The sequence below is a fragment of the Nothobranchius furzeri genome, chromosome 19 (genome assembly GCF_043380555.1).
Source record: "Nothobranchius furzeri strain GRZ-AD chromosome 19, NfurGRZ-RIMD1, whole genome shotgun sequence".
Classification (NCBI taxonomy): Eukaryota; Metazoa; Chordata; class Actinopteri; order Cyprinodontiformes; family Nothobranchiidae; genus Nothobranchius; species Nothobranchius furzeri.
This window is the reverse complement of record NC_091759.1, coordinates 22,806,962-22,818,024: the sequence shown is the minus strand read 5'-3', so window position 1 is coordinate 22,818,024 and position 11,063 is coordinate 22,806,962. Positions and strand designations below refer to the sequence as shown.

Sequence of the window (11,063 nt, the reverse complement as noted above, 5' to 3'; positions counted from 1 at the left end):
CAAGAAAAAACACTTGGCCAATATAGTAGACCACTTTTTAACATTTCAAGAATTTTATTTCGGAGTGATATATAAATATTAGTTGAATAAGATTTTTGTACAGTATTTTGCATCAAAGATCAGTACTAAATACTCTGTGTAGTTTGGCACATACCGTTTTCATGATAGTTACAATAGACTTCCTGTTAGAATTGAACCCTTTTATTTTGAAGGGACAATTTCCTGTTGAGGGGAAACGCAAGCTTAACTGAAAATAATGGTACGCTACTTTTTTTTTTTCCACCAGAAGGTCGTGCTAGACAGGTTTTTAGGCGGAACTTTTACTTTTTGAATAAAACACAAATGTTAAAATAATAACTACATATCTACAGTACTATAAGACCGATATTTAAACAAATTATCAGCTAAACAAGTTGGTTTGGGTGCTACTTGCTCTTTAAAGAGCAAGTCAACCCCTACCAGAGTCTAACTCCACTCCCACTTCATGTTAGCCTAGAGAACTAGACCAAATTGTTGCTTTGCAAAGTTTGAAAGTTTAAATAATTTATTTAGTCTGGCTTGCCAGGCTAACTTCATGTTTGAAAAATGCAACAACTGCTGTTGCTTGGCAGACCGAAGGCAGAGCTGCTAACAAATACACAAACACACAGGCTCACGACAGCATTGTGACATCATAATGTACCAGTTTACATCATAGCATACCTCTTAGCCAATTTAAAGGCAGATTTAAATTAAAACAGTGCAGAGTTCCTGACAACGGCACAACACTGCCAGTTTTAGGCAGAATATTTAAATTTTAACCAAGATGCACTGAAGTGCAAAATATGTGTCTGCAGCACGATTACACTCGTTTATTATTGTAATCGAGTCACCTTAGTTCCTGGAAGTTACTCTGGTTATACCATAGACTGTAAATACGTGTCATGCTGCGGACACAGGGGAGGCCAGGTGTGTAATCAGAGGGCTGCTATAATTAGGGCAGCTGGGGTCTAGCCGCAAGAGCGGAATGCCTCGCTGTGGGTGCAGCCAAGTGTGTGAGCAGGACTGAGGGGTGAACAGCCGGAATTTTCATTGGCAAGCGGTCGGCCGATGAGACCTTAGCCTGCTACTGTTTTTCCAGTTCTTTTATTAAATCTTTTCTAGTTCTTTTATTAAACCGTTTGCCGGTTTTATCTTATTACTAATCGTTTTCTCCAGAGGGGGAAGGAAGCAAACTTGTGAGTCGGGTGGTTAGCGTTAAGCACAGTGCTGTCTCTGGGAGGCTAGCTTCTTTTAGAGTATCCGCTGTAGGAGTTTTCGGGGTTTTACTCACTTCTGGGTGACGTGTGTATGAGCTTTAGTTAAAGGGAGCACTGAGGCCCTGTCCACACGTAGCCGGGGATCTGCCAAAACGTAGACATTTTTCTACGTTTTGGCCTGTCATCCACACGAAAACGGATCTTTTTAAAAACTCCGGCCAAAGTGAAGATCTGTGTTTTCTCTGTTTTGGGTGTCTGCGTGTGGACAGACAAAACCGGAGTTTTAAGGTCCGCAACGTCACTTTCCGCGACAAAAAATGCTGACATCACGTGTGCGACCTGTGTTTACACTAGCTGACAGCATGGATGCCCTCAGAGCTGCGCACTGTCACTACCCGATCCCTCAATTGTCCAAGTGCTTTCTGCTTGTTTGTTTTTGCAAGCGGAATTACTGCTCCTTGCGGAAGACCACAGACGAGGTTAAGAACGGGGGAAGTACTGCCGCCTACAGGTCTGGCATGTCCTTAACAACGTATTTATCCGGGTACATGTGGACAGAGTTTTGTTTTAAAACGCGGTGGTGTGGATGCAAGTTTTTGGAGGGGCGGATATTCGTTTTCAAAAAACCCGGCTACGTGTGGACTAGGCCTGAGTGTTTTTCTTTATATTATTGTCTCTTGTCTCGGTTCCCTACAGCGGCTTTGTGCTTTTAAATAGTAGTTGGATGGCGTTGTGTGTAGTCCCAGGGCCAGCATTGTCGTCGCTCCTCCCTCTCGTGGTTTAGAGTTTTAGCCTATTTTTATCCCGACCTGGGTTGTCTTTAATAAATCTCCTGTGCTGTATCTTCTAAATAAAATTGTTAAACTTGTGACTAAGCCTCTGCTACGGTTTTAGGATGTAAGCATCCAACCCTCTAGGTCACATTTAGTTTATCAGCAAAACAAAGTTTATTTGGGGGTGACTTGCTCTTTAAAGGTCTGATTTTGTGTCGGCTAAAGTCTGGCTGTCTGTCTGGGGGTCGTTAAAGGCGACGCGTCGTTGTCTGCCGCCGCAGAAATCCGACCAGAACAAGTCCGTTTAAAAATGCTCCTGAAAGTTCGGGTTCTGGATGACCAGGCGGGTCGGGCTGCCCCTTTCTCTCCCACAGACTGGAGCTTTGAGGGCGGCAGAGACTGAAACGGTGAGCCGAACGTCCGCTTTTAGCCCACCGCCTAAGCTAACAGCTGCTAGCATCATGCTAACAGCACATCTGTAACGGAGTGACGGATTTTACAGATGTTTCCCTGACAGATGTGCACGATCAGCTACATAACATTTCACCGGTTTGTAGTTTTAATTTGTAACTTGAGTTTTAATCAACTAAAAGTAAGTTTGTGCCACAGATGAATGAACAAAATGTTGTCTGACACGTTTGACTCAAAACAAGGAACATAATCTGCAGTTTTCTGTCGGACTTGATATAAACTGTAGTTCTGCAGCATCATTGTGTTGTCATTAATCTGCTGTTACCTCTGTGGTTTAATCAGGATGTTTAACGGGAACTAAAAGCTGCAGGTTTTCAGACATAAACAAGATGATCGGTTTGTTATTGATCGTAAAATCTGACTTTCTGGCATTTTAGGGTTTCATTACATTAGTTTTAGGTTACTGATGAGCTTTAAATTGCTTTTTTATACATGGTTTACTACAGAGATCCTAATCTTGTCTGCAGCTTATTTCCTTTCTAAACACAAGGATGCACTTTAAATAATTTGTTGTTTTTTAGCACCAGATGACGTTTTTTTCTGGATTTTTTATTTATAAGAGGTTTAAATTGTCTGATAGGTTAGTCCAGATTATATGATTCACTTTTTCAAACTGCAATAAAAACTTTTGTTCATAAAAAAAACTAATTCTGAATCATATTTGGAGTGACTTAAAGCAGTTGCACTGAGTTGATGCTTTTCTACCATCCAGATGCAGTCGGTGTCCATGGAGGTGGGAAGCAGCAGATCAGGTGGTTCTGTGGTTCAGGTGAGCTTCCCCAGCGCTCAGACGTCTGTTCTGGACAGCCTGAACCGTCAGAGGGAGGACGGTAGTCTCTGTGATCTCTCCATCCACGTCCAGGGACACGTGTTCAAGGCTCACCGCTGCGTCCTCGCTGCTTCCTCGCCGTACTTCCATGACCAGGTCTGACTTCACTAAACCAGATAACAGTTACACACAAATCAGTTCAGTGTGTTAGACAAAAGTCACTAGTGTCTAAAAACACAAAATCCTAAAATTACAAAGCCATGATTAATTGTGTCTGCAGGATTTCTTTTTGCTTTTAGTTCATTTTTAATTAACCAGGAAAGTCTGGGGGGTCCTTCTTGAACCGTCACCTTATCATGATGGAGGAGTTTGAGTGCCCTAATGATCCTAGGAGCTATGATGTCTGGGGCACTTTGTGCCCCTAGTAGGGTCTCCCATGACACATGGGTTTTAGGTGAAGGGTGCGACAAAGAACAGTTCACAGGATCTTTCATGGACATTAAAACAAAGAGTCAGAGTACCCGGCCCGGAGGGTTACCGGGGTCACACCTTGGAGCCAGGCCTGGGGTTGGGGCCCGTGAGCGAGCGCCTGGTGGCACATGGGCTCATCCAACTGTGGACCCACCACCCGCAGGAGGAACATGAAGGGTCCGGTGCAATGTGGATCGGGTGGCAGACCAAGGCGGGAGTCTTGGCGGTCCGATCCCTGGACAAGGAAACTGGTTTTTGGGACATGGAACATCACCTCGCTGGCGGGGAAGGAGCAGGAGCTTGTGGCAGAGGTTGAGCGGTACCGGCTAGATATAGTCGGACTCGCCTCGACACATAGCATTGGCTCTGGAACCCAAGTCCTTGAGAGGGGTTGGATACTCTCCTTTGCTGGAGTTGCTCCGGGGGAGAGGTGGAGGGCTGGGGTTGGCTTTTTGTTAGCCCCGAGACTCTCTGCCTGTGTGTTGGGGTTTACCCCGGGGGACGAGAGGGTAGCTTCCCTGCGCCTTCGGGTCGGGGAAAGGGTCCTGACTTGTTTGTGCTTATGGGCCAAATATCAGTTCAGAGTACCCACCCTTTTTGGAGTCCCTGGGACGAGTGCTAGATAGTGCTCCATCAGGGGACTCCATTGTCCTGCTGGGGGAATTCAATGCTCACGTGGGCAATGACAGCATGACCTGGAGGGGTGTGAATGGGAGGAACGGCCCACCTAATCTGAACTCAAGTGGTGTTTCGTTACTGGACTTCTGTGCAAACCGCAGTTTGGCCATAACGAACACCATGCCCATCGGTACACTTGGTACCAGGGCAGCCTAGGTCGCAGGTCGATAATAGACTTTGTAGTTGTATCATCTGACCTGCGGCCGTATGTTTTGGACACCCGAGTGAAGAGAGGAGCGGAGCTGTCAACTGATCACCACCTGGTGGTGAGTTGGATCAGATGGCAGGGGAAGATGTCGCGTAAACCTGGCAGACCCAAACGCATAGTGAGGGTCTGCTGGGAACGCCTGGCAGAAGAACCTGTTAAGACGGTCTTCAACTCCCACCTCCAGAGGAGGGTGAGTTTGGTCCGCATAGCCGGTAGTAAGTCGGACCTGTTCCAGGTGAGGGTTGGACTCCACCAGGGCTGCCCTTTGTCACCGGTTCTGTTCATTACCTTTATGGACAGAATTTCTAGGCGCAACCGTGGTGTGGAGTGTGTCGAGTTTGGTGGCAGGAGAATCTCGTCTCTGCTTTTTGCGGATGATGTGGTCCTCCTAGCTTCATCCAGCTCTGACCTTCAGCTCTTGCTGGGTAGGTTCACGGCCGAGTGTGAAGCGGCTGGGATGAGGATCAGCACCTCCAAATCTGAGACCATGGTTCTCGACCAGAAAAGGGCGGCTTGCCAACTCTGGATCGGGGGAGAGGTCCTACGTCAAGTGGAGGAGTTTAAGTATCTCGGGGTCTTGTTCACGAGTGAGGGTAGGAGGGATCGGGAGATCGACAGGCGGATTGGTTCGGCGTCTGCAGTGATGCGGACGCTGAGCCGATCTGTCGTGGTGAAGAGGGAGCTGAGCCAGAAAGCCAGGCTCTCGATTTACCGGTCGATCTACGTCCCAATCCTCACCTATGGTCATGAGCTTTGGGTAATGACCGAAAGAACGAGATCGCGGATACAAGCGGCCGAAATGAGTTTCCTCCGTAGGGTGGCCGGGCTCAGCCTTAGAGATAGGGTGAGGAGCTCGGACATTCGGGAGGGACTCGGAGTAGAACCGCTGCTCCTCCGGATCGAAAGGAGCCAGTTGAGGTGGTTTGGGCATCTGGTCAGGATGCCTCCTGGACGCCTCCCTGGGGAGGTGTTTCAGGCATGTCCTGCCGGCAGGAGGCCCCCGGGTCGACCCGGACCCGGATAAGTGGAGGAAGACGACGACGAGGAGTCTGGGGTTAAAAACCTCTTTAAGGAAGTCCTGGGAAGGATTAATGTTAGAATGATGCGTGTTTGCTTTAATTAACTGATTAATTAATTTATTATATTAACAAAATTAAAACAGAACAAAAACATTCATGCAGGACCATGTCCTATCCAAATATTTAGTCAGGTATCAAAAAAAGATGTTTTTACAGAAAGAAAACCAGAGGTGAACCGTCCTTTGACCTTCTGACCTCCACCTGCCTCCAGGTGCTGCTGAAGAACATGTCTACCGTCTCCATCCCGGCCGTGATGGACCCGCTGGCGTTCGAGAGCGTCCTGAGCTGCGCCTACACGGGTCAGCTCCAGATGCTGAGAGACGACATCGTCAACTACCTGACGGTGGGTAGCGTGCTGCAGATGTGGCACATCGTGGACAAATGCACCGAGCTGCTGAGGGAGGGTCGAGCTGCAGCTGCAGGAGGTGGAGGAGCGCTGCAGGATGGAGCAGGAGGAGGTGAAAGGTCAGCCGTCGCCGGGTGTAGCAGCAGCAACAGCGAGGGTGGTGCCATCAGAGCCGCTGGTGCCGGTCAAGTCCAGGTTGTGGAGTCCGACGAGGCCCAGCGAGCCCCCCCGCCCCCCAGCCGGCCCTCGGTGAGTGAGAGCCAGTCCCCCAGCAGCACCAACTACTTCAGCCCCCGAGACGGGAGCAGCTTCGGGGGAGGAGGAGCTGCTGCAGGGGGGGCGTCGATGGATGGAGGCAGAGCCAGCAACACCCACAGCTACTGCACCCCCTCGGGAGGAGAGGAGGCCCTGCTTATTGAAGAGGAGGAGGAGGAGGAGGATGAAGAGGAGGAGGAGGAGGAGGAGGTGATGTACCACCAAAGGAAGAGAGCAAGAGGAGGCGGCAGTGCGAGGAGGAAGAAAGGGAGCAGCGTGTCGGAGCAGGAGGTGGGAGTCAGCGACAGCTTCGGCGTTTCCTCCTACCAGGTGACTTTAGGATTTTCTGATGCAGATTCAATCAAATGAAAAAGTTTTCATTAGAATAAATAAAACACTGTTGGTCTTAAATCCAAAACTGTGTCTGAAGGACGGGGAGGACTCGGAGACGAGTCAGCCAAAGCGTCCCACCTACAGCCAGCCCAGCATCATGCCCCGGAAACAGTGGGTGGTGGTGAAAACCGAACGCAGCGAGGACGACGACCTCATCGTGGTGTCCGGAGAGGAGGGGGGAGAGGACGAGGAGGACGAGGATGAGAGGGAGATGGAGCTGGCCCAAGAACGGGAGAGAGGCAACTTCAACATTTCCAACATCAGGAACCTTTCGGCGGAGCTGGGGGGGCGAGCGGAGAGCAACATGGACTCACAGGTGAGCTGGGACTCCCTCCTGCTGGTCCAGAAGGAACCAGACAGGTGGAGCTTTTATTAGTAAGACAGGTGTGTTCGTCTGGCCATGAGAGGGCGCCAGAGCTACACCGTTCCCTAAACCCCGCCCCTCTCTCTGTGCAGATGGACTACTGTCAGTCTTCTGAGGACTACCTGAAGTTTGAAGGCGGTCTGATGGAACAGACGTTGGCTCAGCACCTTCATGACAGCTCTGCGGGTCAGAACCAGAACAGCAACCGGGCCGTTTCAGCCCTTCTGGGCCAGGTTCAGTCTGCAGCCTCGGCCCGGGCCCAGCTCTTCCCTCTGGACATGCAGGGGAACCAGATCCTGCTCTACAGCCAGGCCTCCGGACACCCCCTGGACCCCGCTGCTGCGCCTCCTTTAGGGACGATGGGAGGAGCTTCGTTCAAAGGGCCCAGTTTGGAGCACGGAGCGGTCCACCTGCAGCCCGGTTTGGGGGTGGAGGGCTCGGACAGCGGAGGGGTTGGAGGCGGGTGCAGTGGGAGCAGCTCCGGTGGGTCGGCGAAGGTGTTCATGTGCCACTGTGGGAAGACGTTCACCCATAAGAGCATGAGGGACCGGCACATCAACATGCACCTGGACCTGAGACCCTTCCACTGCCCCGTCTGCTCCAAGAAGTTCAAGATGAAGCACCACCTGACGGAGCACATGAAGACCCACACCGGCCTCAAGCCCTACGACTGCCTCGGCTGCGGCAAGAAGTTCATGTGGCGCGACAGCTTCATGAGGCACCGCTCGCACTGCGAGAGGCGGGGCGGGCCGGGGGAGGGAGGGGGGAGCGGGGACAGGGGGAGGCGAGCAGCAGCAGGAGGAGGAGGCGAGGATGGGCCTGATTTTAGCTCCTCCCCCCACCTCCTCCTGTCTGCAGGTGAGGGAGGGACCAGAGGAGGAGGGGGAGGAGCGTCTGCAGCTCTGACACATCGGCACGGCGGCGTTACAGGAAGTAGTAACAGCGTATCTGGAGCTGGGGCGCTGCTGGGGGTCGTCCCTCAGAATCCGGGTCAGGATCAGGGGTCCGGAATGTTCGGAGGCCTCGGACTGGGCCGGGATGTGTGTGAAGTCAGCGCTGATGAAAGCAGCGTGACTTAAAGCAACCAGCGTGACGGACCTGGGGGTTCTGATGGTTCTGCTGCTGAGTCCGGTCGTTTGAGGGCGGGATGAAAACCGGAAGCTTCTGTTCTCGACCTGCTGAATTTCCGATTCTTCCTTTTGTTTTGTGAAGTTTCCAAAACGGTTTTATTTATTTGCTGTCGAGACGAGAAGACTTTAAAGTTTCCTCCCGTAAACAAACCGGCTGATCTGGAGTCAGCTGGCGATTCAAGAAAAGTCCCAAAACGTTCCTGAACTTTAAACCCAACTGCTGTTCTGTTCCGTGGGAACGTTCCGGTGTCGTTAGAGTAGGAAAACGTTCTGAATTGCTGTGATATTCTGCTGTGATGTATCGTGACCTGTCGCTGTGCTCAGATTAAAAACTAATTAGAAACAGAAAAATATAATAATTCACATTTTTAAACATTTCAAAGTTCTCAAACATGAAAACAGAATTTTGTACACGGAGGATGTTTTCCAGATGTTTCCCTCACTGGAGCAGCTTCAGCTGGTGGGGAAAGGCCAGGACTGACATGAACTTAAACTGATCCTGAAACAGTTCAGCTGGGAAGCAAAAGCTCACGGTGTTTATTCTGATGTGACTTTTCTTAATTAGCCGTTCCTAACATTTGCACATTGATGAGATTAATAATATTGTTGTAAATATTCAGAAATCATCAGAATTAAACATATTTTAGTTTGTTTTGTTATTAAAGGAAGTAAAAATGTTCCTGAAACTGCGGAGTTCCTGGTTGACGTTTGCAGAGGCGCACAGTGTCCACCAGGGGGAGTTGTCTAACCAGTGCCCCCTTGTGGCCATGGCTGGTACTGTTACTGACTCAACAACCATACCATTGTTGGTTTTTGTGATTTATTTGGCTTTATTTCCACATTTGAACCCAGTAAAGTTTATAAAACATATTTTTGTGTTGCTGCAGAACAAATCAGTAAAGGGCGGAGGTAAACCCCCACAGGACCTTTTCATTTAAAAGCCTTCAGAGATTTTCCTTGCAGAGCTGCAGGTTTGCGTTTCTACCTTCTGTGAAGGATCAGATTTCGAGCTGCAGGTTCGCAGCTCAGGCTGCTGATCTGTTTCCTGTGCGTGAATGAGATGAGTGGGATGGTGTTGCTTAATCCCATCACCTGTTTGCATTTAGAGATTAATGAAATCAGAACAGATTAGAACAAACGGGTTTCTGGCAGAAATGTGAATGGTTTTGTTTTTAAAAGGAAATCTTGGACTTAAGTGCAGCAGCCTACAGGAGAGATGGAAATAATCCTCTAATTTGATCGTTTACATTAAAATTCACCATTTGACTAATTTAAAAAATGAAAATCTTTAACCCCAGATGGAAGATTTAAGGTGTTTTTCTTCTACAGCCTTCAGTTTTCAGAGCTGTTGATGCTTCTGTAAGCTAAAGGGAATAAAACCAGACGTGGTTCATGTTTACGTTCACATGCTTTTTTTGCTGTTCCTGTTTTTTAAGGAGGATCTCAGAAAGCTCAGATCTGCTGCTGAAAATAAAAACTGATTTTATTTTTGTACATTTAAACAACGAAACACGACCAACATCCTGATTGTTGTAATGGTGTGAAATCCTGCAGAGCATCGATATTAACCTCTTGTTCCTGATTAATAAATTATTTAGGGAAGATAATTGATGTCTGTCTTTATTACCTAAATGTTTTAGAATAAACAAAAACAACCACAAAGATAAACAAAGATTATTTTAGAGAACGTCCAACTAAATCTGGCTGTTTTTTAAACTTATTTCACCAAAAATTATTTTAATTCTAACTATTTCCAGCTATAATGATTTGATTTTAATCTGCAAATGAAACATCAGCTTTTAGACACAGAGCTGCTTTATCTGGATTAGTAACGGAAACGGGAACTTTTACATCTTTAAGGGACAGAAATCTTATTTTTTTCAATTTATTAAAAAAAATTCTTCAGCAAATTCTGGAAAATGAGACCTGGAAGCAGCAGGAATGTCTGATTAATCCTCAGAGCTCAGCACTGGGACAGACGTAGTTAAGTCGTGAGATTAGATTATAATCACATGTAATCTGTAAAAACTGGTCAATAAATCTTATATTTAACATCCACAAAATAGAAACCAAAACAGCTTTAATTCAGTAAAATTTGCAGGTTTTAAACATCTCTAGGGGTGGGTGGGGTTACATTGTGGGGGGGAAGCTGGAATCGAACTGGCAACCCACCGAGTCACTATTAACTAAATTATCTCTAATTTCCCCAAACAGGAGAAAAATCTCATGAAAACTAAATGATTTTTTTTCTGTTGAATCATAAAAAGTAGGGCTGCTCAATTAATCGAATTTTAATCACGATTACGATCTGAGTTTAACGATTATAAAAACAAAACAAGCCGATTATTTGCTCCTCCCACTTGCGCTGCCCCGAGGTGCAAATGAAGCGCTCCTCGGGAACGATGTAGTGATGTGTCGGTCGCTAAAGAGCCGGCTCCCTGTTGGAGTAACCAGAGTGAGTGACACACACCGCACCTGCGGACTCCTGAGCCGCTAAAAACGGCTAAATGTGCGCGTGCTAAACACACGTGCAGTTTGCCCCGATTGCTGAGACCGGGTTGGGGGGTGGGGGGTGCAGCTGTGGTTGGGACAATTATTACATTAACTGATGGACGACTTGTAAATACATAGTTTATAAATAAGGTAGAAATAAGTTCCTCACGCAGATAAATAATAACTAATCTCTCTGAGGACACGGTGCTAGTGCACGCTCCTACAGCACCTTGACACGACTAAATAAATGTTACGCAACATTTTGTGAACATCAATTTATTTGCATTTATTTGTTATAAATGCCACTGTATAATTCTTGCTGTCAGTATTTGCAAGATGTTGGTATTTGGGTCTGTACTGGTTAGACTTAAATGAGTTAAACCAAGGTCTATAGC

The 11,063-nt window shown here is 47.8% G+C and overlaps 1 protein-coding gene across 1 annotated transcript; it reads left to right on the top strand.

Annotated features, from left to right (window-relative positions):
* Positions 1-2,199: 2,199 nt before the first annotated feature.
* Positions 2,200-8,329, top strand: zbtb22b (zinc finger and BTB domain containing 22b). The gene is made up of 5 exons (XM_054745361.2): positions 2,200-2,418; positions 3,195-3,407; positions 5,899-6,618; positions 6,719-6,997; positions 7,138-8,329. The coding sequence occupies exons 1-5, from the start codon at positions 2,347-2,349 to the stop codon at positions 8,122-8,124; spliced, it is 2,271 nt and encodes a 756-aa protein (XP_054601336.2). The 5' UTR covers positions 2,200-2,346; the 3' UTR covers positions 8,125-8,329.
* Positions 8,330-11,063: the final 2,734 nt, after the last annotated feature.